Here is a 26,927-nt window from a genome sequence, read left to right as displayed (position 1 = left end):
CACGCATACACACACACAGTACACATACACGCATACACACACACACACACAGCACACATACATGCATACACACACACACAGAGCACACATACACAAGCATACACACACACACATATGCAAACACACACACAGAGGACACATACACAAACATAGATATTCACACACATGCATAAACACACACATATGAACACACACATACACACATGCATAGACACACCTTCCTTCCCTGTATCAACAGCCACTGTCTGTTACTGGTTTCCATAAGTTTTAATAGTTCAGCATTTAACAATTTTTTTTTAAAAAAATTGCAAATCATGGCAACACTGAATCTGCCTCTAATTGTAAACTCAGTTCTTATTGTCATTAAAGGTTTTTGCTCTCCTGGATCAATAACAGTTTCTACTCCATCCTCTGAAACACGCCCATTTAAATTTTTTTCATGTCTCTCTTCTGCTATTGGCTGTGAGGGGGCACCTGCTTGGAATACAAATGCACCACTATCGTTCTTGCCTCTCTGACACTCGTGCAGGCTCTCTCGCCCGCTTGCTCACTCTCTGGCTCTCTCTCTCTCTCCCCTCTCCTATGCTGCTGTACTGTGAGGCAGTAGAGACAGCGATTCACGCAACTCACTTAATTAGGCTGTTGTTAGATGTTTGAAGCAGGCAGTTGGGTGAAGGTCCATCGTCCGGCTCAACAAGAGAGGGGAGGGGCAAACAAGAATTGCTTTCGTTTTTAGCTACTTCGCAGCCATAGAGATTCAGCCTAGCTGCCAGCTCGTAAGACAGGGTAGAGTGTGGTTTCTTTGGACTGAGCGGACAGGAAGCAGCAGAGAGGAAAGGAGACACTATACCAGGGGTGGGAGACCCTGAGCACCTAGGGCAGGAGACCCTGAGCACCTGGAGTGGGAGACCCTGAACATCCGGAGCGGGAGACCCTGAGCACCTGGAGCGGGAGACCCTGAACATCTGGAGCGGGAGACCCTGAGCACCTAGGGCAAGAAACCCTGAGCACCTGGAGCGGGAAACCCTGTGTGTGAATTAACAGCTGTTTCCCTTCACCTCAGCCAGACATGGCTTCGGCATAGGAGTCCAGCAGAACCACTGCGGAGCGGGGAGCTGAGGCGCGTACGGTAAGAGTGTAGGGTGGATGGAGCTGATGCTGATACTGGGGCATCATCTGTAGCATGTGTTTTTAAGGACTGCCCTGTATCTGCAAAGATCAGGACGCTCTGTTGATGGAGATCTGAGGGGCTGGACTGGAGCTGCAGTCAAGGCAAACACCCCCTGCCTCCACACCCTAGTCGTTGGCGGTTGGATTCCCTGAAGAGCTTGACTAATTACCCAGCAATCACCTCTCCCATCACTGTCCCACTTCCCTGCCCCCCTCCCCACAGCACGATGGTGTCAGGCGTGGGGGTGGACCGCGCCGGTGTACGCTTGCTGGGGGGAGGGGGGGGGGGTGTGAGCATGATCTGGCCCAGTTAGCAGTGTGAAAGCTAACGCACTAGCAGGGCCGGCGTCAGCAGGACGTGCAGGACAAAGGGGCAGAGTGGACGGGGGAGTCAGGGGAATGGGTGGACACAAACCCCGAGGAAGCAGTAAAGAAGACCCCCGTGTGCCAGCTAAGAATAAAGCGGCCCATATGGCTGCTGGCTTCTCATTTCATGCTACAGTGCAGAGATCGAGGGGGATCTTGAGCCAGTTGCCCTCTTGCTGTATGACATCACTCTCTGTGGCGTTGTTGCTGTGCACTTTTCAGTGGTTTCAACTATGGTCTCCCTCTCTCTCTCTTTCTCTCTCCCCACTCATGGTTTTTATTTCCTCTGTGTTCTCTGCCGCTTTCCCCACATTCTTTGGTCAATTATCATCTTCCTTACGAGAGGAGACGTTCGTGGACGACACAGTGTTCGTCCAACGCCTTGCCAGTGTCAGCTTGACAGTTTCCCGATGGCTCTGCTGCACTCCTGTCTTCCCCAATTGCTGCTGCTTTTCTTTAATGATACTCAATAATCGCATTGAAGCACGACCCACAATGCCTTGCAGGAGGCACCTAAGGATGCCATGTGAAGGATGGAGAGCAACCCCAGACTTCGTCATCTTAATTTATATATTGATAGTCATTTTGATTGAACACTTAGGTTTCACCCCTTGTCTAATCACCAATCAGACATTATGGGGTGCAGCCACTACTGAAATAAATGAAAGCCCTGGAGTGAAAGAGGGTTTTTCAGACATCTTGGAAATCCAACATCCGCGACCTCGTCCCACACGCGTGCCGCCCGCCCCCCCTCCCTTCCCACCCCCCTCGCCCCCCCCCCCGGCGGGGTCCGCTCGGGCTTCCGCTGGCGCCTTCTCCTCCGCAATGACAGTTACAGCATGTTCCTGCCAAGCGGCTCGCCAGCTGGGCTTATAAACGCAGCCCAGTGCGCGCTTCAATCGCACATGCAGGGCTCAGCCTCATGTCCTATTCATCCTCCTTGCGCGCTCTCCCTCTTTCCCGGACAGAGACGGGCCGGGCGGCGGCATGCAGCGTCCAAACCGCGGCCCGCCCCGTCTCGGCGAGACGCAGGTAACCGCGGAGATTCGGGTTAAATCGGGATCTGCCGGCTGCCTCTCGGAAATCTTCGCCGGCGGCCGGTTACGGAGTTTGCCTCCCGTTCGCTGACCGCCGCTTCCTCGTGTTTCCAAAGCTTGGTGAAGGAGGAGAGGATGGCGGAGCCGAAGCCGGGTGTGAAGATCAGCACCTCCATCCTGCCCTGTTTCCTGTTCGTGGAGGTGAGTCCCGAGGCCAGCTTGGGTGGGCGTGTGTGAGGAGCGACCCTCCGCTTCGTGCGTGCGATCTCGGTCAGTCAGTAGCATCGGTCACCGTAAATGGGTCTGTTATGTAGGAAAGCGCCCTACTGTGTCCCCCGCTTCCTCCCGCCGCCAGCTGCTGCTGCGCTTCACACACAGGCTGCTCTTATTTCCATCAGCTTTCAAGTTGCCCTCCGGCGCCGGCGTGAACATTACAGCCTCGCTTCCCACGACTTTTCACAGAACTCCCCCTAAACCTTGCAGGATGTCGGGCGACATTTGCAGCCTGTCGCTAATTTAATGCTCGTGATGACTGCAAAGCTTGATTAGCCCACAGGTTTCTTACTGTGGGTGCAGAAAAGCTTTTAATCTCACTTTGAATCTTGACTTTTTCCTTTAACTGTGGCCCCTTGCACCCCTGATGAATCCATAGCAGTGGAAGAAACTTATTTTAATATTTAGTAGCTATTAATTAAAATGAGTGAAAGAGAATTACTTGATCTGTAATGAAACTTTTAAAAAGATTTGGCAAAAACTACAGACCCCCTAAGTCATCGATGCCAGCTGACGTGTGGGTGCATGCAGGTCTGTAGTTTTTGACTGTTTCAGGTTAAGTGCTGCAGTTGTCCGTGTCGTCATAGTCAGTGCATGAACAGTGAGGTTAGAATCATGTCTTTAATGGTACATTTTACAAAGGCACATATTTATGGCAAACGGTTTATACATCAGTGTTTCCAAACTTCTTGGGGGGGCCCTAGACTGTCCACATTTTTGGAGCAAGAGCTGGGAGGGAGCAAAACGTGCACTGTTGGGGGCCCCCCGAGGACTTGGAGAAGTACAACAGCCCAGTGGATAGCCCCTAACTCCCCCCCCCCCCCCCCATGTGTGGAGTTCTCTCTGTGTTGCATGGCATACCTCCTGACACGGAGTTCCTCCTGCAGTCCATGTAGATATAAAGTTTGGCTAATTGCTGCTTAAATTGCCTAAAGAGCATGTTTGCATGTGTGTACGTGCCCTGTGATGGACTGGCATCCCATCCAGGGTGTTTCCGACATTATTCATCCTTTCACTCATCAGTCCATTCATCCATCTTCCGACTGCTTATTCAAAGCTGTGGGCGTTGGATTTTAGTATTCGCATGTTTACCCCGCACTGCGTGGGTTTCATCTATGTGCTCTGATTTCCTCCTACAGCTGAAAGACATGCCAATTCAAGTTGTGGAGCATTTATACGAGAAATCAGCACTCGTTATGGGTCATGAATACCACCAGGGGGCAGTAGTGCTACACCTAAATGTAGATTCATTGCTTGTCAGCCAGTTCAGTCAAATTGCTTTTGCTTCAAGCTTTTATTTACTAAATGTACAATACATCTCTTAGCTTAGCTGAAACATTTTATCTGAAGCCATCGTTTATATTCAGCTGACCTAGTTAACTTCCGTGGCTCTAGGGTGCTACAGCAGGAGCCCGTGGCCCAGCAAACTTCCAGATACCACCGTGGTTAATTCTGTTATCTGCTGATCTTAGCTTATCTTGAAGCTTATCTTCACCTTGGTGCTGTGGACTCATCCGGTTACTGTTGTCCTGTTTAGACTGGGGTAGCTGCCAGCTTTCTGTTTAAAAGATGAGCGGTTTCTTGTGTGTTTATACACACACATACACACACACACACACACACACAGATATGCACTTACACACATACGCACTTACACACACACACACGGGCACTTACACACACACACGGGCACACATACACACACACACACACACCCACACACACGCACTTACACACACACACGGGCACACATACACACACACACACACACAGATATGCACTTACACACATACGCACTTGCACACACACACGGGCACACATACACACACACACACACACCCACACACACGCACTTACACACACACACACGCACATGTAGGGTAAACATATCCTTATGGGGACCGCTCATTCATTTCAATGGGGAAAATGCTAACGCTAACTATGACAACCTTAACCCCCACCCAGCCCTAACCATAACCATAAGTAACCTAACAAAATACAAGAGTTTTTGCATTTTTAGTTTTTTCATAGCAGTCACCGATTTTTATAAAATAGAGTTTTCCCTTATGGGGACCAGGAAACTGTGGATATTTATCACGTTATGGGGACATTATGTCCCCATAAGGATAGGTATACCCGCTCACACTTACACACACACACACACACACACACACACACACACACATGCACTTACACACAGCCCTACATACACAGGCATACATCCACAACAGTCCCTAACTAAAGGATAAGACGTACACAGAATACACGAGTGGACGCCCCGACTGCCCCATCCCCGCACCGACACCCTCCGAAGCTCCTGTTCCTGTTTGTATGCACCTGTTTGAACACATGGTGTTGCTTCACTCCGATTGGCAGCAGGACAAAGCCAAACCCCCCCCCCCCCCACCACCACCACTGCACATTCACCCATCTGATGCACTAACAAGTAGGTGACACACCGCAATTACTGTGTCACTGCTTAGATTGACTCGAGCTGTACAGCCGTCACTGTAACCCGGCACAGGGGGGACAGGGGGCCGCAGAAGCTGGCGATGACGCTGTACTGACAGCGGGTGGCGTGGCGGTTAGAGACGTGGCTCGGTGCCCTGAAGGCTTACAGTGCCCTGCAGTAATTTGGGCCAGGCACTTACGCTGAGTGAGTCACCCAAAAATAAGCTGCATAAAAATCATAATAAAGGTATAACAGAAGATCACACTGTAGCTCACACTGAGTGCAGCTTGATATCTTCTCCTGAGAGACACATTTAAGAGTCAGATGTAGGACATAATTAAACTTCAACCAAAAATTATAGTCTCATTTAAATGCGATGTAATTCCCCAAGGAACGGACGACGCAGTTATTACAGCAATCTATGATGCAGGCACTGCAGGCCACTGCGACTGGTGTCATGGCTCCTTACAGTGAACCCCATTAGCCGATTAATGGTGTAATACTTTAAGTCCGGTGTAATCCCTCTATAAGTAGCCCGGGTACTGGGAGAGGGGCGGCAAGGCTCTGCCAGTCCAGTGACGGGGCAGGATGGGTGGATGCAGGGTGATGGAGGTGTATAAAGGTGGAGGATTTGGAGACGGGGCAGGGGGGCCATTCAGAAGACATGGCAGGGTGGGGGGGGGCTTTGGGGAGATAGGGCAGGGTGTAGGGGGTGTTCGGGAGACTGCGCGGGGGACACGTTCGGGAGACAAGGCAGGATGGGGGGGGAGAGATTCGGGAGACTGGGGAGAGTGGGGTGGGGGGGTGATGTTCGGGAGAGAGGGCAGAGTGGGGTGGGGGGGTGATGTTCGGGAGAGAGGGCAGAGTGGGGTGGGGGGGTGATGTTCGGGAGACAGGGCGGGGGGGGGGCAGGGGAGGGAGCAAAAACAGGCCCCAGGCTCTCGATCTCTGTCTTTCTGACCAGATCCACATTCCTGCTGCCCCCTCGTTCCACCACAAAATGGCCGATCCGTTAGCGCATTAGCGGCTCTCCGCGTTTTCATGTTTGTCCGCCGCCTCCCTCCCGTTCGTTACTTGACACCCCAGAGGTGTCGAAAGCTCCCTGCAGCTCTGTCTCCCGCCTGTCCTCATTCCCGCCGCCTCGCAGCTCTAATTCATTAACTGACCCCCAGGCCTCTCCCCTCCTCCATCTCCTTTGCTGTCTCTCGCTCTCTATCTCTCTCCGGATCGTTCTTCTGCTAACCCTTCTTTCCCCCCAGTCATCATTACTCTTTCTTTGAGCCCAGTAGCCACAGATTCTTGATCAGATGTGATTGACTGCTTTTTTTTCAGACAATGAAATAGTTTGTAGTTTGCAGGACAGACAGAGGATCATTTTTCTGGTCGGGGGTGGGGGGGGGGGTGCCAGCCTTCCTCAAGCACATTTATTTTAATGTTTAGAAAAATGGCAAATACACAGAGAATTGGTATGATGGGTACAGCTTAGCAGTTAGTCATGAATCCTGGATCAGACCTCATCCTTGTGTCTCTGAAAGAAGTGTTAAGGTGTTTATGTACGTGTGTGTGTGTGCATGCGTGTGCGTGTGTGTCTGTTTGTGCTTGGATGGGATATAGGTTGTCAAAGCCACACTACAGGGTGCTTGAGGGGTGGGGTTTATGTGATGTGCAACTCTGGGTGCTTGGGGGTGATTATGTGATGTGTAACTCCAGGTATGGGGTGCTGAAGTTTATGTGATGTGCAATTCCAGGTGCATGTGAGTGGGGGTTATGTGATGTGTAACCCCCGGGTGCTTGGGGTGATTATGTGATGTGCAACCCCTGGTACTCGGGCGGTGGAGTGGTTGTGTGACGTGTAACTCTGGGTGTTTGGGGGGTGATTATGTAATGTGTAACTGGTTACTTGGGGGTGGTGACTATGTGATGTGTAACTCCGGGTGCTTGCAGGTGGTGGGCTGATTATGTGATGTGTAACTCCCCGATATTGCTGCCTGGGCTGAGATGTGGCCTCCTCTGGCTCCCACCCTCCCTCCCTGGCTGACGCCACCTGTCTGTCACGGCCTGATGGCTCCCCCAGTGCCCTGAGCCCCACGTCAGTGCCGCCCCAGGGTGATGTTTCTGCAGACTGGGGATGAAGCAGAGGAGCATCTGTTTTTTTGGGGGGGGGTGTTAATGGACAGAGTGATCAAACTGCTCTTCTTGTGGGGAACCTTCTAAGGTCCCTGTGGGCCCAGTTGAGCCTTATAGGGAGAGGCTGCTGTCTAACTGCATAACACACTTCAGAAATGGCTGATTAAATGCTCTCTCTCTCTCTCTCTCTCTCCCGCACACTCACTCACATACACACACATGCAAATCCTCTGTGTATATATAGATAATAATGCAATAGGAATAATAACTGTATTCACAATAATAGCTACAGTGATAATGAGAATTGTAGCTACAAACTGTAGTCCTGATGGTAGCTGTAGCTGCAATGAGAACTGCAGCCGTGACAGGAACTGTAACGATAAATGTGTTTATAAAGAGAGCCTCAGTCATAGTGAGGATGATAGCCACCCATAAACATTCGTCAGGGTTAGCGGCAACAGCGCAAATAATACTTGTATCCGTCATTAAAAATTAACGACACTGAAACGTTAAAAAGTTGCGGCGATGAATGCAGGATTGCATGGTCGCAGGGACCGCTATGTGAGTGAGGCTGGATGTGCAGCGCAGCCGTGCACGTCAAACCATGCAAGACCCCTAGATCCCAGTTCTTAATTTTATTTAAACTAAAAATAACTTAATATTATAATATTCACTTACACGAAACATATTCAATTACGCTAATATTTATATACTAATATAATAATATTATATACTTATATTTATATACTAATAAATTAATATTATATGATTTTAAGTAATCCAAATCATTTCCAAGTCTTGTTTATAACTTGGCTTTCGCATCATCCAAAAATATTCCCGTTTAATCGTTCACGGGCAACTCGGGGATAACCGAAACCTCGAATGTCACGTTTGCAAAATACTCATAACAAGAGCTGTATTAATAACTGTAGTCATAATGAGCTGTGGTCTTTGCAAGAGCTGACTGCCGCAGGGATGTGGGGTGGTGATGGACTGTCTGCTGCCTGCTCATGGGCGCCCCACTGAGGCATCTAAGGGCATAATATTTATATACTAATATATATATAATTTATATACTAATTTTATATACTCACAGAGTGAGGCACTCTTTCTGAAAGGGAAATAGGCTATTTCATTTGCAGGACTTCAGAGGCGCAAGGAGTCAGTGGGGACAGATGAGGAAGGAGGGACTCGGACTCAGATGCTGCACGTTATCGGTTTCGGTGTGGTTTAAACAACGCAGGCCCATTGGACATGTGACCGATTTATTTACACAGTTCGTGGGGATTGGCAGATGGCGCGCGGATTTATTTTCGGAGTATGGGCACGGCTGGCAGGAAGAGGCGTTCCAATCCTGTAGATGTCATAGGCCGGAATGGGGCCTGGGGGGGGCGGAGCTTCCAGTTGAGCGTCCAAGCGTGTTTGTGCTCTGCCCGGTTCTCTGCTCTCTGCCCGGTTCTCTGCTCTCTGCCCGGTTCTCTGCTCTCTGCCCTCTATCCTGCCGCCCCATCGGCGCGTCACGCTGCGCTCAGACCGTGTGCGCGCTGCTCATCCCGCAGACTCAGGCCCATAGGCCATGGAAAGTGAGCCGCAGCTTCCGTGTGATTCACTAAGATGCTAATCTGGCTAGCGCTCGGTAATCCTGACGCATCTTGACATAAGGTTACCCCCCCTCCCCCCCTCCCGACATGAAGCCCCTGACGTTTCTCTACATTGCTGATGTGGGGGAGCTGCTACCTGAAAACAGGCTGCCGCTCTTGCACCAGAATTGAAAACGGTTTAATTTCAGTAGCTTTATAAAGGGTGCAACAGTGGCAGGACTGCCAGCTCTCACACATCTGGCGTGACGCTCACGCTTTCAGACTCACGCTCACGCAAGAAATCTTACGGATCAGATGGGTGAACGTAAGAAATTAGTTACATCAAACACGTTGGGGCAGTTTGTAAACCTTACAGACTATTTACAAAGTAACAGAACTCTTACATACATGTAAATGCGTGTGCAGACCTGTCTCGAACTGACAGTCTCACTCCAACCATCTGACCACAGTTGGCAGTGAATAATATTCTGCATATTATATTGTTATGAAATTCACTCTCTGCTGCCTGTTGCTCATGTCTTCCGGAAATGCATTCCAGAATCTAATGGAGGATTCCGGTACTAAGCTTTTGAGGTCTGTTCTACAATTTACATTTGAAGCCTTCTAGCTCCTAGAAGTGGAATTTGGAATCTGACTGGAGAATTTGCAATTGGAATCTGCTGAGGACCGTCTGTCACTCAGGAGCCTCGCAGCCGGAGCGCAGAGGGATGCTGGCTCCAAGCCAAAAGCGTGCTGTAACGGCACACGTTCCAGATTGTGATTCATCATGGACGCGCAGGTGCCGAGCATCCTCTCGAACGTCAGGGAATCCTTTCCGTTTCCACGGCAGCAGCGAGACTGGAATGGAGGTAGGTCCTCTGGGTTGCCATGAGAGTCTCGGCACGTCCCACTCCTCAGCCGTGACACGGCTGTGCGTTCTGACACCCAATGATTCATACTATCCAGGGCTGTGCCAATGAGCACCAGAGTATCTGGCCAATCAGAAGAGGCAGGAAAGCGCTTAGGAAGATGTCAAGGTATGTGATGGAAATGGACGGTTTGCTTCACAGAGTCCTGGGTGCCCTCTTTTTGCACAATCCTTCATTCAAGTTTACAGAGCCCGGATTCCGAGTTCAATTTTTACGTCATGGCAAGCAGCATTTGACTGGATTAGCCAAAAAAAAATATCCAGAAACATCTGTAGGCTTCATATTAATAAGCAAGTCAGTGCTTCACCTACACGCTGAGCCTTCAGACCTGTGCTTAAGGGCACCACTGAAGCTGCAGACACCAGAGCAACCCAGGCCTTCAGCTCAGCGCTGCCCCCTTCTGGACCATTGCCTGTGGCAAGCCACTGGGAATAAGTGTCACAAACAATGATATTCATCTCACGCTGGTGTGTCAGGCAGCCGGAGGGCAGCTGTGTCCCACTGGAGCTGTGAGGCCAAGGGAGGCGCTCCAGAGTGGGGACAATGGGGACAATGTCCCCCTTTTTAATCCACAAAGGGCCACGGAGAATTCCCTCCATGAAAACTTATTTTTTAACCATCCATCCATCCATCCATCCATCATCTTCCGCTTGTCCGGGGTTAGGGTCGCGGGGGTAGCAGCTTCAGTAGAGGCACCCAGGCCTCCCTCTCCCCAACTAACCCCACCAGCTCCTCGGGGGGGACACCGAGGCGTTCCCAGGCCAGCCGAGAGATATAATCCCTCCAGCGAGTCCTGGGCCTGCCCCGGGGCCTCCTCCCTGTAGGACATGCACGGAAAACCTCTCCGGGTAGCCGCCCAGGAGGCATCCGCACCAGATGTCCAAACCACCTCAACTGACTCCTTTCGATGTGGAGAAGCAGCGGTTCTACTCTGAGGCCTCCCGGATATCCGAACTTCTCACCCTATCCCTAAGGGAGAGCCCAGACACCCTGCGGAGAAACCTCATTTCGGCCGCTTGTATTCGCGATCTCGTTCTTTCGGTCATTACCCATAGCTCATGACCATAGGTGAGGGTAGGGACAAAGATCGACCAATAGATCGAGAGTTTGGCTTTTTGGCTCAGTTCTTTCTTAGCCACGATGGATCGGTTAAGCGCCTGCAGAACTGCAGACGCCGCTCCGATCCATCTATCCAACTCCCGATCCCGCCTACCCTCACTCGTGAACAAGACCCCGAGATACTTAAACTCCTCCACTTGAGGCAGTACATCTTCCCCAACCCGAAGAGGGCAAACCACCCGTTTCCGGCTAAAAATTATTTTTTAACCATAATTTTTTTATTTTAGGGGGGACAAAGAGAACCTTAAAAGAAGTGTGTGGGGAGAATGAATATGATCTGCATTCCAAGGAAATAAAACTGGCCAATGTCTTCGGAACAGTGTCCGTCAGTAACGCGATGTCTTCGGGACAGTGTCCGTCAGTAACGCGATGCCTTCGGGACAGTGTCCGTCAGTAACGCTATGCCTTCGGGACAGTGTCCGTCAGTAACGCTATGCCTTCGGGACAGTGTCCGTCAGTAACGCTATGCCTTCGGGACAGTGTCCGTCAGTAAGGCTATGCCTTCGGGACAGTGTCCGTCAGTAACGCTATGCCTTCGGGACAGTGTCCGTCAGTAACGCGATGCCTTCGGGACAGTGTCCGTCAGTAACGCTATGCCTTCGGGACAGTGTCCGTCAGTAACGCTATGCCTTCGGGACAGTGTCCGTCAGTAACGCTATGCCTTCGGGACAGTGTCCGTCAGTAACGCTATGCCTTCGGGACAGTGTCCGTCAGTAACGCTATGCCTTCGGGACAGTGTCCGTCAGTAAGGCTATGCCTTCGGGACAGTGTCCGTCAGTAAGGCTATGCCTTCGGGACAGTGTCCGTCAGTAACGCTATGCCTTCGGGACAGTGTCCGTCAGTAAGGCTATGCCTTCGGGACAGTGTCCGTCAGTAACGCTATGCCTTCGGGACAGTGTCCGTCAGTAACGCTATGCCTTCGGGACAGTGTCCGTCAGTAACGCTATGCCTTCGGGACAGTGTCCGTCAGTAAGGCTATGCCTTCGGGACAGTGTCCGTCAGTAACGCTATGCCTTCGGGACAGTGTCCGTCAGTAACGCTATGCCTTCGGGACAGTGTCCGTCAGTAACGCGATGCCTTCGGGACAGTGTCCGTCAGTAACGCTATGCCTTCGGGACAGTGTCCGTCAGTAACGCTATGCCTTCGGGACAGTGTCCGTCAGTAAGGCTATGCCTTCGGGACAGTGTCCGTCAGTAACGCTATGCCTTCGGGACAGTGTCCGTCAGTAAGGCTATGCCTTCGGGACAGTGTCCGTCAGTAACGCTATGCCTTCGGGACAGTGTCCGTCAGTAACGCTATGCCTTCGGGACAGTGTCCGTCAGTAAGGCTATGCCTTCGGGACAGTGTCCGTCAGTAACGCTATGCCTTCGGGACAGTGTCCGTCAGTAAGGCTATGCCTTCGGGACAGTGTCCGTCAGTAACGCGATGCCTTCGGGACAGTGTCCGTCAGTAAGGCGATGCCTTCGGGACAGTGTCCGTCAGTAACGCTATGCCTTCGGGACAGTGTCCGTCAGTAACGCTATGCCTTCGGGACAGTGTCCGTCAGTAAGGCGATGCCTTCGGGACAGTGTCCGTCAGTAACGCTATGCCTTCGGGACAGTGTCCGTCAGTAACGCGATGCCTTCGGGACAGTGTCCGTCAGTAACACAATGGCTTTCATGTCTTTCTTGATTGTCCTCTGTTGACTGACCACCCCCCCCCTCCCAAGTGGTCAAGGACAAACGTATCCATTTCTGCTCCTCTGAAGTATCCTCTAACATCCTTACAGTGTTTCGGGATGCAGAAATCTCTTGCATGTCGTTAAGATACATTCTAGCACAAATACAGGCTAATTGAAGTATGCACTGCACTAAAGTTTAGGTAAGTGTTGAATGTTCACAGCAGACTCACACATCAATTCACAGCCGACTTTCATTCACAGCAGACTCTAACATTTACTGACTCGCAACAGACTCTCACTCACAGCAAACTCCCACTCACATCGACTCACAGCAGACACTCAAGCACACTGACTCGGAGCAGACTGTCACTCACAGCAGACTCTCATGCACACTGACTCACAGCAGACTCTCATGCACACTGACTCACAGCAGACTCCCATGCACACTGACTCACAGCAGACTCTCATGCACACTGACTCACAGCAGACTCTCACACACAGCAGACTCTCAAACGCCGGTGCCGACACTCACAGCATGCCTTTTCTCTCCCTCTTCTATGCCATCCCTCTCTCTCCTTCTGTCTTCCGTTTCTCTCTCTCTCTCCCTCCCTCCCTCCCTCCCTATCTCTCTCTCCCCCCTTGTCTCTCCCTCCCTCTCTCTCCCCCGTCTCTCCCTCCCTCTCTCTCTCTCCCTCTCCCTCTCTCTCTCTCTCTCTCTCCTTCCTCGTTTTCTCCATGCTCCATAGCAGGATTCACACGCATTCGCTCTCCTCCTCCCTGCCGGCTTCCTCATGCCTTGTCCTCCGCTGACGGCTGTCTCTCTGCCCTTCTCTGGCGTTCGGCTCGGCACTTGACTGGCAGGCCGGCCTCCCCTCCCCAGCCCCCCCCCCCACCCTCCCCCCAGGACTCCTGCCCCGGGACGGGGTGCCCGTTCGTCGCCTGAACCTGGGATCATGTTTTATTTTCAGCTGGTGATCATGGCCGGCACCGTGCTTCTGGCATACTACTTCGAATACACGGACACCTTCCCCGTGTACGTCCAGGGCTTCTTCTGCCACGACCGGACGCTCTCCAAGCCGTACCCGGGGCCGGATGAAGGCAGCAAGGTGCCCCCCGTGCTGATCTACTCCATGGTCAGCGCCATCCCCACGTTCACGGTAGGAGAGTGCCCGTGTCGGGGTTGGGGGCGGTTTGCATCTCTGTGTGTGTCGCATGTGACTCGCCGCGTGTTATGACGGCTTCCGCGTGTGAGACGGCGAGCCAAGGGAACAGATTGACAAGCTGTGTGGGACCGCCCCCCTCATCCCCTCGAGCCCTGATAGAGAAAGGCTGTGCGACATCACGTGGGGGGCAGACTGAGAATAAGGAGCATATGTGCATGTTTGCTGGGGGGGGGGGGGGGCTGATAAAAGTGTGCCGTGACGGCGAAGCGGGTCCATGCCGCCACTCGAGCGTGCTGCCCCCACTGGGAGGCTGAGATGCTGGCGGCGCACAGATGGGCCCCGAGGCCAGTGTGCAGGCGGGGTCGCCGAGAGCCCAGGTCATGTGACGAGGGCTTGCTGAACCGTGGCATCATTTACGTCGCTCACCCGCTTCCTGCACCCTGTCAGCTGGCAGGCCCCCTAACCGGGCTTGCGGTTCCGTAGTCGCTGCTGGGCTCCCTGACCGCGAGGCTGCTGAGGCGGGCCGGATGTCGGTACAGGACCCGCTGACGTCTGACAGCCGAGTGACGCGCTCAGTTTCTGTTTCGGGATTCCTCGCTCCGACCTTCCCAATGAAAGCCGAAATCTTTGATACAGCCCATCATTTCTGCTCCATTTCCGTTGGCCCTGAAGCCCCCCCCCCAGGATGAATACTAAATTCTTAAGTCTCCAGAGCATTTTTCTCACCTTTTATTCTAGCCTCTGGTTTATTTATTTATGCTAATTTGATTTTTGTTTTAGGAAATGCTTTCACCTTTTGGTATCCGCTGCTGGTCTTGGACTGACTGACAGTCTTTCCTGCTGCCTTTCATTGCAGGATGACTGGAGGCCTTTTCACTGGGTCACCTGCCTCATTCATGACAAAAACGCTCCTAATGCAGATGGTTAGAAAAGGAAAATCATCCAAATCACTTTCTATTCTATGTCCTTCCAGCCTTGCGCATAAGATATTGAAATAAGGCCAAAGGAGATCATTTCCATAGAAATTATTAATTATTATGTTTGGTTAAAAGCTGAATTATTTCTCATCCTTGCAGGAAACAAGTGCCGGAAACTATTATGATAATAAGTCGTCTTATCTTAATGAATCCGTGTAATTACTACAAGACCGTGCAAATGGGTGATGCGGTCGTCATGACAAACTTCTGCTCATGCAAAAGGGGGAAACTTAAAGCACAATAATTTCAAAGTCTTTCTGGTGGTTTTTTTTTAAAAAAAACAACAACCGCGACGCTGCTTGTCTCGCCGGCACTATTTCGGTGCATGTCAGATTAATTATTCCAGAGAACAAATGAACTTAAAAATCCATCTGGTGTTTATGTATATTTAAAGCTGAGCTGGAGCGCGGTCCACGTTTACCTGGAGGCACTGAGTGGGTCTTTACATAGCACATAAACACTCGCCCACGAGTGCACATCCCTGCTAAAAATACGTATGACACAGCACGACGTCAACTCCGACTTTCACACGCATTCCTCAGTGAAGAAAACTTTCAACACTGTAGTAAAACTATTGCAGCACCTGAAAGCACAGGAAGTATGAACAGCCGTTTAATCATCTTTTTTAGGGGTGTGGCTGTAAACAGAGACTCCTTGAGTCGTGGTTCTGGCTGTGAGTCTGTCTCAATCAGAGGTGAACATTTCTAGTCCAGAAAGTGAAAATCCAGACCAAGATTTTGTTTCAACCAACCAGTTGAGTACTCTGTGACTGTGGCTCTTTACGCTCAACTGGTTGGTTGAAACAAAATCTTGGTCTGGATTTTCACTTTCTGGACCTGAAATGTCCACCTCTGTTGTCATGTGACTCATAGATTTGTGGACGCCATTCACACCCAGTCTCAATATAACCAAACATAAATCGCTATCTGCTTAAGAAAGGCTTTGATTCATTCTAATTCCCGCATTTTTTGCTACATTTGCCATTTGCCACATGTTTATTGCTTGTTGCTTTTTCCTTGTCTTGTGTCAGTTGGAATATATCGAGTCATTACCGAGGCTGTTTCCATAGAGACTCGCGGAAATGGAGCAGGGTAGGGACAGCGTTTGCGCGCTGGTGGGGTTCGCGTGTTTGCTTTGCCTTAAGACCTGAGCTTCCACCTCAATGAACAACCAGCTGATTAGCAGATGGAGTTGCAGAAGCTGCCGGTGAAAGGCCTGTAATGGATGCAATACAGCCATGAGATACGGCATGGAAAGAGGTCCCACGGTGCCCGCATCGTCGCTACATCAGTTCCCTAATCTCCCTCCTCTTAATTAGAGCCCTCATTGACGCTGTGTGACTAAACACTGCACAGATGACAGCCTTTGGTATTTACGCTACATTTCCTCTTTTTTAGTGATACTTTCTCGAGCCGGCTTTGACATTTTCCCCAGTGAGGGTCGGCCGTGGGTAAACATGAAGACGTACGGCCTTAGATGCAGATTATGAATGAGTATCAGATGTGCTCTCCGTGGTTAAAGGACAAGGAAGATGCAGAGACACAAAAAAGAGAGTGTCAGTCTTCACAGCGCCCTGAATGCTTAACTGGTTGGTAAATGGAAGGTAGTACTTCATTAGTTTTGGAGACCATGTATCAAAAATATGATGTTCATTCTGGTGTACCACAGGGTTCTGTGCTGGGCCCCTTCTGTGCTCCCTGTATACGCTGCCATTGGGTAAAATGATCTCAGATCCTGGAGTCGGCTTCCACAGCTATGCTGATCATACTCGGTTATACACTCACCTAAAGGATTATTAGGAACACCATACTAATACGGTGTTTGACCCCCTTTCACCTTCAGAACTGCCTTAATTCTATGTGGCATTCATTCAACAAGGTGCTGAAAGCATTCTTTAGAAATGTTGGCCCATATTGATAGGATAGCATCTTGCAGCTGATGGAGATTTGTGGGATGCACATCCAGGGCACGAAGCTCCCGTTCCACCACATCCCAAGGATGCTCTATTGGGTTGAGATCTGGTGACTGTGGGGGCCATTTTAGTACAGTGAACTCATTGTAATGTTCAAGAAACCAATTTGAAATGATTCGAGCTTTGTGACATGGTGCATTATCCTGCTGGAAGTAGCCATCAGAGGATGGGTACATGGTGGTCATAAAGGGATGGACATGGTCAGAAACAATGCTCAGGTAGGCCGTGGCATTTAAACAATGCCCAATTGGCACTAAGGGGCCTAAAGTGTGCCAAGAAAACATACCCCACACCATTACACCACCACCACCAGCCTGCACAGTGGTAACAAGGCATGATGGATCCATGTTCTCATTCTGTTTACGCCAAATTCTGACTCTAACATTTGAATGTCTCAACAGAAATCGAGACTCATCAGACCAGGCAACATTTTTCCAGTCTTCAACTGTCCGATTTTGGTGAGCTCGTGCAAATTGTAGCCTCTTTTTCCTATTTGTAGTGGAGATGAGTGGTACCCGGTGGGGTCTTCTGCTGTTGTAGCCCATCCGCCTCAAGGTTGTGCGTGTTGTGGCTTCACAAATGCTTTGCTGTATACCTCGGTTGTAACGAGTGGTTATTTCAGTCAAAGTTGCTCGTGTATCAGCTTGAATCAGTCGGCCCATTCTCCTCTGACCTCTAGCATCAACAAGGCATTTTCGCCCACAGGACTGCCGCATACTGGATGTTTTTCCCTTTGCACACCATTCTTTGTAAACCCTAGAAATGGTTGTTCGTGAAAATCCCAGTAACTGAGCAGATTGTGAAATACTCAGACCGGCCCGTCTGGCACCAACAACCATGCCACGCTCAAAATTGCTTAAATCACCTTTCTTTCCCATTCTGACATTCAGTTTGGAGTTCAGGAGATTGTCTTGACCAGGACCACACCCCTAAATGCATTGAAGCAACTGCCATGTGATTGGTTGATTAGATAATTGCATTAATGAGAAATTGAAAAGGTGTTCCTAATAATCCTTTAGGTGAGTGTACGTGTCTGTAGTAATCCCAGTGCTGTCAATAAACTGGTGAGCTGTCTAATGAGTATCATGAGTTCTTTTGATTCTGAATGAAGACGAGAGTGAATTCTCCTAGTTGGCTTTGTCCATGTACGGCCAGGTTGACGATCCCTGCTTCCAGCCAATTCAGGGTCACTGGGACACACATGTGCCATTAGCAGTTAGAAATTAGTGATTAGCATTTAGTCTCAGGTTGACATTGATATGTGAGGGTGAGGGTGTGAGGATGCCAGTGTGTGTCTCCTGCTTAGGACAGCTGTTGTTGAAATATATGCGACACGGATGCATAATGAGATTAAGGCCCTTTGTATGAGAGTTTCTGAGCTGCTTTCCCAGAACACGAGTGTAAAGGGACTGAGGATGCAGTCGATTACCTCATTTACCTGCTCTCACTGCCTCCAGCCTGCTGCCCCTTTTCAGCCGCACTCCCCGAGAATATGCCGGCCGCCCCTTTGATTCTTCCTGGGGGGAGAGGGAGAGGCTAGGAGAGAGACGGAGGGCAAGATGGGGTTGGGGGAAGACGGCGGGATAAGGGACAGATGGACTCAGCGAGAGGACCACGCCGCATGCCGCTCCCAGTGCATGATGGGAGAGGATCGGGAGGGATTTTCACCACAGAGAGAGAGCAGTGGGGAGGTAACTGGATGGGCATGAAATGGTGTTTGACAGGGGCTGGGGGACCTTGTGAGAGCCCCCCCACAGTTCACACATGGTCGGCCAAGGTGTTCTCGTCAGTCTGAAAGTGAGAAGAGGAGGGAAGATGGAGGGAAGGAAAAAGAGCACTAGAGGAGGAGTGTAGGCAGAAGGCATGAAAGGAAGTGGGGTCCTGTGTGACCTTTTGCTGCCCCTGGTAGGTGATGCCCCCAGGAGCAGCCAACATCTTGACAGGAAGTGGTCATGTGACTGGAATCTGCCTCCATTTCCTCCCTGATCTCCCTCCCGTGTGCCCTGATTCCTCTCCCTTTGCCTTTCCCTTCTTTCTTTAATTTCCTTTCACTGATTCCTCTTTTTATTGCCTATGCTGCTCGTTCTGCCTTTTCTGTGCCCCCGCCCCTCGGTGCCACCCGCTCCATCACTCTGTTTATGAAATGCCCTGTTGTTCTGTATGCTGTCGGCGTTACAGTGACATGACCTCACAGCTCACGCCACCTGAACTCCTATTAACGCATCATCCCGAATCGCGAGCGTTTGTTTCCGTGGGTAAGTACATTGGCTGGGTCTGTGCGTTTTTATGTCTATGTGAAGCTCCATTGACATGATGCTGTATTTGCCATTTGCAGAAGTATGAGTGCAGGTATGGCTGCTCCTTTGAGACACGCACTCATACTGCCAAGAGTATAGCGTGGTGTTCGAGGGCAGGGTGGGGCCAATTATCCAGCACCCCTTGAGTAATGCGGGGGGGTTAAGGTCCTTGCTCAAGTACCCAGTGGTGTCGCCAGTGTGCCGACCCCGGGATTCAAACCAGTGACCTTCCGATCGCAGGCACTGAGCCCTATCTTGCCGAGCCTCACAGCGCCATCGTGTGCAGCATGTTGTGCCTTAGCACCGTCCTGACTGCTGATCAGAATCAGTCGCTGTTTTTCTGTACATTAAGTATGAAAAATAAGGGAAAGGGGTTTCAAATCGATTCAAATGACATATATATTTTATAGGTTTAAATGCCGCACATTTTAAATGCTTCTTTTTTTTTTAAACAGTCGATTGATTACCTGCCCTGTGAATTTCACTGTGCCGTTTGATTTTCGCATTTGGGGGCCATTGCATTATTTATCTGCGTGCTGACTTGCATCGTTGATTTTCGAATCATGTTATAAATATTAACACGCTAATCACTCATCTGTGAAAGGATGCGGGGTTCCTTCTTCGAGCACCTGCCCCCCCTACAGTATCAGGCTAACACTGGTGGGAGCGGTTATGGAGCTTACGGACTGCACTGGCTTGTAAAAGAGCAGCTCTGAAACCTGATGGCTGGACTTCTTAGGCATGGATAAAAGTGTTGGTTACGGTGTGGAAAAATGACTAAAGCGCGAGACTTTTCCATAAATGCTTCCGGTAAAACCATCTAAACCCCCCCCAGCCCATTTCTGTGGGGATCTTTGTTCTTGTTGACATGTCTGTTGTCTGGTCTTATTAAAATCGCAGTCAGCAGTACTGAAAGCAGGAGCGCCCCCCCCCCCCCTGCCCTGTGCTGCGCGACAGCCACACGCTGCAGTTTGATGCATGCCCCCCCCCCGTGCTGCGCAACAGACACACGCTGCAGTTTGATGCATGCCCCCCCCCCCGTGCTGCGTGACAGACACATGCTGCAGTTTGATGCATGCCCCCCCCCCCGTGCTGCGCGAAAGCCACACGCTGCAATTTGATGCATGCCCCCCCCGTGCTGCGCGACAGCCACACGCTGCAGTTTGATGCATGCCCCCCCCTCGTGCTGCGCGACAGACACACGCTGCAGTTTGATGTCCAAAGCTATTTCTGCTGTTTAGGTCAGGTGACTAAGTCATGTGATGCGGCATGGTCAGGTGACTAGGTCATGTGATGCGGCAATCTATCACTCTCCTTTTTAGGCGGCTTGGCGTGTCCAGACTTCTGACTGGTCCTGTATGTCTGTGTAGCTGAAAATGCCATCTTCCATAAATTTACCCACGTTCCTCTGTGCCCATGTGATGTCCCTTTTGTGTCACCTGGTGACCTGGAATTTGTCATGTATATTTTATCAATGTGTATCCCACATCTTCCCACCGTGACAGCGAGCTCCCGGTCATGTGACCGCAGCGCGCGTACGGACAGTGCTTCATGATCCATGGCACTGCAGCTTTAAACGCACCTTCCAGGATGAGGACAGAACAGGGTACCAACAGGTGCGTGGGTGCAGCAGGAAGGGCTGCTAGAGGCACAGGTTACGCTGAGAACTGCCATCCTGGAGAGGAAAGTCAACACTGAGAAGTGTAGTGACGACATGGCTCGCTGTGTGACAGCGAAGTAGCACTCTGAGCATGTGCAAGTGGTACTGATTTGATTGGTTGCTTTTGGTTCGGCTCCGGAACGTGGAACGTGATGCAAAGCAAAGAGCATTTAGTGTTTTGCAAAAGACCATAACGAAGAGATATGAAGACAGAGCAGGTCAATGGTTGAATGAGGCGGTTTGAAGTATTCCTGGATATGGTGGGTCCTGAGATGTTTCTGGTAGGTTGAGAGGGATTCTGCTGACTTACGAATAGCTCAGTCCAGCACTGAGGAACCATGCAAGGAACATCTAGAGTCAGGCTGATGTGGTGGTGGATCAGCAGGTGGCTTCGACTCTGTCTTACTCATGCTTTAAAAATGTGAGCAGAGATCAAGGATTATGATTTATGCAATGAGATGGCAGATGTATCCACAATGAAGCCTTCAGGATTATACATGTATTACGGACGTTGCTGCTTGCAGATCTTGGCCGGAGAGCTGACATCCTTCTTCCTGAAGCCAGAGGGTACTCAAGAGAAGACCATCGTCACGGCAGACTGCTGCTACTTCAACCCGCTGCTGCGCAGAATCGTCCGCTTTCTCGGTAACCGCTTCAGTCCTGGCTGATTAATAACTCACATGATCTCTTAAGCATCCAATCACTTAATCCGGTTATAAACCCTTTACGTTTCTCGCTCCCAGGGGTCTACTCCTTCGGCCTGTTCACCACCACGATCTTCGCCAACGCAGGCCAGGTGGTAACAGGAAACCAGACTCCCCACTTCTTGTCCGCCTGCCGGCCCAACTACACAGCGCTGGGGTGCCATTTAGTGACGCAGTACATCACGGATCGCCGTGCCTGCACTGGCAACCCACTCATCGTTGCCTCTGCTCGCAAGTCCTTCCCCTCAAAGGACGCTGCGCTCAGCTTCTACGCTGCTGTCTACATAGTGGTATGAATCGCAGATGCACAGCCCAAAGCCCGCTGCTCAGCCTATAGCAGAGTGCCGCCCTTCATTCCCCTGCTCAGCCTATAGCAGAGTGCCGCCCTTCATTCCCCTGCTCAGCCTATAGCAGAGTGCCGCCCTTCATTCCCCTGCTCAGCCTATAGCAGAGTGCCGCCCTTCATTCCCCTGCTCAGCCTATAGCAGAGTGCCGCCCTTCATTCCCCTGCTCAGCCTATAGCAGAGTGCCGCCATTCCCTGCTCAGCCTATAGCAGAGTGCCGCCCTTCATTCCCCTGCTCAGCCTATAGCAGAGTGCCGCCATTCCCTGCTCAGCCTATAGCAGAGTGCCGCCCTTCATTCCCCTGCTCAGCCTATAGCAGAGTGCCGCCATTCCCTGCTCAGCCTATAGCAGAGTGCCGCCCTTCATTCCCCTGCTCAGCCTATAGCAGAGTGCCGCCCTTCATTCCCCTGCTCAGCCTATAGCAGAGTGCCGCCCTTCATTCCCCTGCTCAACCTATAGCAGAGTGCTGCCATTCCCTGCTCAGCCTATAGCAGAGTGCCGCCATTCCCTGCTCAGCCTATAGCAGAGTTCCGGCCTTCATTCCCCTGCTCAGCCTATAGCAGAGTGCCACCATTCCCTGCTCAGCCTATAGCAGAGTGCCGCCATTCCCTGCTCAGCCTATAGCAGAGTGCCGCCATTCCCTGCTCAGCCTATAGCAGAGTGCTGCCCTTCCTTGCTCAGCCTATAGCAGAGTGCTGCCCTTCCTTGCTCAGCCTATAGCAGAGTGCTGCCCTTCCTTGCTCAGCCTATAGCAGAGTTCCGGCCTTCATTCCCCTGCACAGCTGGATAATGATTTTGTGCTCTGTGACACTCTGAAGCATTACCAGCTAATGCATTCTCACACACTCATTGAATGGACATTTTCCCCATCTGTGTAACTGTTTTTAGTTTTATTTCCCCCTCAAGGATTAATAAAGTCTGTCTCTCTCTCCGCCTGTCTGTCTGTCTCTCTGCCTGCCTGTCTGTCTAGCTTTCTCATTCAGTCTTAATTACTACCCTATAGTTGTAAGCCTATCCTCATCTGTCTGCGAGTGAGTAGCTCTTGCGATCACTTTCCTTTCCTTTAGGGTCAACATGCTTTGCTGATCTTTGAGGAACCAAAGTGCATGTCCACATTAACCCTGAACCAGCAACAGATGTCTCACAGAGACTGTGCATGTCTGTCTGTCAGATGTATGTTACAGTGGTGTTCCGGACCAAGGGCACCAGACTGGCCAAGCCCACTGTGTGCCTCACGCTGCTCTCACTGGCCGTGCTGGTGGGCGTGGTGCGCGTGACCGAGTACCGAAACCACTGGGGAGATGTGCTGGCTGGCTACTTCACGGGCGGAGCCATCGCCGTCTTCCTGGTGAGAACAGGGAAGTAGGTCCTGTGACTTCTGGAATGACGTTTTACTTTGGATACTCTCTGTGGAATAGTCTTAGGTTCAGCTCAAAAATGTTCCTCCTCCATTAGAGGAGAGGTCAAACATGGGCCAGTCCAGTAGGAGCACCATTTATAGGTGTGCTGTTCCTCTATGAGAGCAGAGCTGCCCAAAGGAGTCCCAGTCACGTCTCCATCGATGCGTCACGTCTGTCTGACCTTCCTCCTCTCCCAGGTTACCTGCGTCGTCAACAATTTCCAGCAGACCAGGCCGGCTGCGCTTCCCTCGCGGCCGCCGCGCCCTGACTCTGCACCAGGCATGCCCGTGGTGGTGCTGCCCTGCGTGGAGAATCCACTGGAAAAGCTAAGTGGCTCTCAGGTAAGAGGTGGCGCTGGGTCGGGGGTTGGGGGTTGGGGGAGGCCACTCATGTGTCCCCTTCACGCACCGACGCCCATTCCTGCACTCACGTGACTGTGGTCGGGAGACCACTTCCTCTCGCTGCAGTGCTGAATGGATCTCCACACGCATGCATGTGTCTTGACGCACTCATCCCTACACGCATGCTCATAGACACAGCCACGCATCTCCCCACGATCTCAGCCCTGCCTTGTGGTCTGCGTTGATATCAAACTGGGAAATCCTGGCAGCAGGTTAACCCATGAAGCTCCCCCAGTGACTAGTAGCCGAGTCACTGACCCAGTGAGTCATTAACTCAGTCCTCTGGGTCACCGTTTGCCGTGTGCTTCATAAAGCGAACTGGAAGTCTGCTGCCTTTCTGCAATAATAAGTGCTCCATATCTGTAAGGTCTTTGTTGTTTTGAAACAGATTTCCGACCATCAGAGCTGGTCTGGCCATCCGGTAAACCGGGCATGTTCCCGGGGTGCCGATGGGCTTGTGGGCCGGCAAAATTTGTCGTGGGGGACCCCCCCTCGATCGTCAAATTTTATCGTAGGTATGTATGTGTGGTGGACCTGTATGGGCGACAGTCCAGGGCTGATTTTTAATCCATCATCGGCTGACACTCTGATGTAAGCATCAGGAGGCCAGCCGTCGATCCAGGGCCATAATGAACGTCTCAGATATACGGGCTTAACGCTCATAGAACACTGGCTGCCAAAATTCCTCAGGGCCTCATATGGGAAACCATTAGCGAGACTCCCAGAAGGTCAAGGAAACGTCACTGAACTTTATTAAAGATTTGAGACGACGTGGAAGATGGGGTTGTGCAATAGAGGGGCTGTGGTAGGAAGAGCAGTTATGGGATGATAATATCTCGCTGAGATCGTCTTCCACTCTGTCTGCCCCTCCGTTCTTCCTCCATATGCTTATTCTCTCCTCATCCTCCACATTCTCCTCCTTCTGGCTGTTAGCCTCTCCTCTCTCCTCTGTCCTCAGCTTTGACTCCCTCGCCTCCTCTTTCTGTCTCACCCCTCTCCTTCTCTCCCTCCTTCCTCCCCAGGCTCCGGGATCCCCGTTCAGCGAGATCACATGACCATCAGCCATACCGGTTCCCCATGCCCCCAGACGTTCTCATACCCTCTCCCTCCATCTCCAGCGAAGTCTAGACCTCCCTCCCGGCCATTCTCACCGATGCCCCGCCCACTCCGGACGCCAACCCCTCCAACGCTCCTATTCGACACAAGTGTAAACCGCTCGCCCCACCAGCAAACACCCCTCAGACCCCCAAACCGCCCTCCTCACTGGATGCTGAGCTGAGCGTCACTTTCTCCCTTGGTTTGCTCAGCTCTCATTCCTGCTGACAGAAACGTTGTGTTTTTCTCCCGCTTTCTTTTATATTGTGTAAGAACAAGAACAAAGACTCGATAGAGAAAATATTCCCTCACTGCTCTTTTGTACTGTAAATGTTCTGTCCATGTTCTATCTATGTTCTCTCCACACTTATTACAGTTTTTTACTGTTATTTTAGACCATAAATCCATTCTTCGGCTAAACCTATGAAATTAACAATTTTCTAGCTACATGTGGGCATAGGGACCTCCAGCAGTGACCTCCTGTGCTGAGCTGTATCATAGAACTGCGAAACCACTGTCCTGACCCAGTGAACACTGCCAATGGAATTAAATTTGCCATAAGTCTGGTAACCAGCTGGAGAAGCCCCCCCCCTTCCACCCCTCCCCTACCCTAGACAGACAGAACACTGCGCAGAACACGTTCTCACACTCGAGGGCATTTTAATCGGTTTGTGTTTCTAGTGGAATATCAATTACGGGAACTGATGTTCAGCTTCTGTATGCGGACAGCCTTCGGACGCCAGGCGACGGCACACGGGCGCACGGCAGCTGCTGTCTGATTTTCCCTCTGCTCCTGCTGCCGCCTCCCTCTGGCAGAGCAATGAAGAAGCGGAATCAAACACCGAACAGCAAAAACTGGTCAGAGGTGGATAACTCGGGTCCAGAGAGTAAAAGTCCAGACCAAGATTTCGTTTCAACCAACCAGTTGAGTCACAGAGTACTCAACAAAATCTTGGTCTGGGCTTTTACTGTCTGGAATCGACCTGCCCACCTCTGAAACTCCTCAATATGCTTTAATAGAACCACACAGCACAGGAGAGATTTATTTGCTGTTGCCTTCTGCCCAGATGTGATATTTGTAACATGATTATATTTTATTTTTGAAGGTATTTATTGGTATGCTATGTATGAATACCTTACATATGGATGGACATTAGTCATACGTGAAGGCCTGTCTCTCCATCTTCTACACTCTCCCCTTGGGTTCCATTCATCTCTCGCTAACTGTCTTATTGGACGTTCCTTTATCTCACCCCTACAACTTTGGGTGACCTTGTTTTTGTTCCCAAAATCCATCTTTTGTACATAGGTGTTTTTTTTTTCCTTGTTGTGGTATTAAGGTGCGACTCGAGAGAGACATTCCGGATCACCGCGCACTGTTTCCGATCACCAGGAGCACCAGCCGTTTCACTTAAGTGTCGTGTTTGGTGAAGCGAACCCGTGTACATGCCGTAATCCCCACAGAGTGTCACCCTCATCATGGCTGAAAGATACACTGACATGGTCACTGGTACACTGGCTGTGTACTGACATTACAGTCAGATGACTAAAGCAGATTTTTACTTTACTGGTCTCTACAGCTGGTCACGTCGTTGTGGGTTTGACCAATTTTTTTTACTCAATAACCTAAATTACATTGAAATGTTTACATTTTTTCATACAGCACTATCTCTTGAGCTCTGAAAGTGGATTACTTTTGAAATAGGTTTCTTAAATTTTCCATCAAGTTTGATAACATTCAAATGGATAGCAGCTGCAAGGGTATCTTGTTCAACAAACGCATCAGGCTTGGTTCAAGAGGGGTTCTATGCATCTTCTTTAATTGGGTTGTAAGAAGTGCAGTGGATATGTTTGACCAGCAGATGGCAATATTGGTGAGGCACTGTAGGACAGCCTTACCACAAGACAACTTCTGATTTACTATAACTGACATACTCGGGAACTCAGCGGGTATACTGAATTTAATTTGGTAGTGCCAAATCAGTAGCTCATGATGGTGCTGTTTTTGGCTGTTTTTATTCAGCCAGTCCTTTTTAAAAATGAGAATAAATATGACACTAAAGCGGAAAAACCGACTGATGCGCCGTGTCATTTGAAGTGATCTGACGGAGGCACTATTTTCCTTCCTATATACCTTCTTTTTGTAACAATTTGTCTGACAAGAAAATAAATATTGCAATAAAAAATGGCTTATTTGTTTT

The 26,927-nt window shown here is 50.6% G+C and overlaps 1 protein-coding gene across 2 annotated transcripts; it reads left to right on the top strand.

Annotated features, from left to right (window-relative positions):
* Nucleotides 1–1,021: 1,021 nt before the first annotated feature.
* Nucleotides 1,022–26,927, top strand: LOC111856338 (phospholipid phosphatase-related protein type 5-like). Of its 2 annotated transcripts, none has more exons than XM_023836213.2 (9): nucleotides 1,022–1,129; nucleotides 2,690–2,774; nucleotides 13,682–13,870; nucleotides 21,307–21,427; nucleotides 21,526–21,776; nucleotides 23,002–23,178; nucleotides 23,428–23,571; nucleotides 24,020–24,146; nucleotides 24,654–26,927. In XM_023836213.2, exons 2-9 carry the CDS (start codon nucleotides 2,709–2,711, stop codon nucleotides 24,908–24,910), a joined length of 1,332 nt encoding a protein of 443 aa, XP_023691981.1. In that variant the 5' UTR covers nucleotides 1,022–1,129; nucleotides 2,690–2,708; the 3' UTR covers nucleotides 24,911–26,927. The 2 variants fall into 2 exon arrangements, with proteins under 2 accessions (XP_023691981.1, XP_023691980.1); XM_023836212.2 differs by lacking the exon at nucleotides 1,022–1,129 and adding an exon at nucleotides 2,366–2,568 and having other exon boundaries at nucleotides 24,654–26,926.

This window comes from Paramormyrops kingsleyae, chromosome 22 (genome assembly GCF_048594095.1).
Source record: "Paramormyrops kingsleyae isolate MSU_618 chromosome 22, PKINGS_0.4, whole genome shotgun sequence".
Taxonomy (NCBI): domain Eukaryota; kingdom Metazoa; phylum Chordata; class Actinopteri; order Osteoglossiformes; family Mormyridae; genus Paramormyrops; species Paramormyrops kingsleyae.
The sequence above is the reverse complement of the archived record's forward strand: the minus strand, read 5'-3'. Positions and strand labels throughout refer to the sequence as shown.

Excerpts from the sequence above, each read along its gene's own strand:
- LOC111856338 (XM_023836212.2), top strand. The coding sequence starts at position 2,459 with ATGTCCTATTCATCCTCCTTGCGCGCTCTCCCTCTTTCCCGGACAGAG. Across the intron at positions 23,179-23,427 it reads GAGCCATCGCCGTCTTCCTG|GTTACCTGCGTCGTCAACAA; the intron begins GTGAGAACAGGG and ends CTCCTCTCCCAG. Across the intron at positions 23,572-24,019 it reads AAAAGCTAAGTGGCTCTCAG|ATTTCCGACCATCAGAGCTG; the intron begins GTAAGAGGTGGC and ends GTTTTGAAACAG.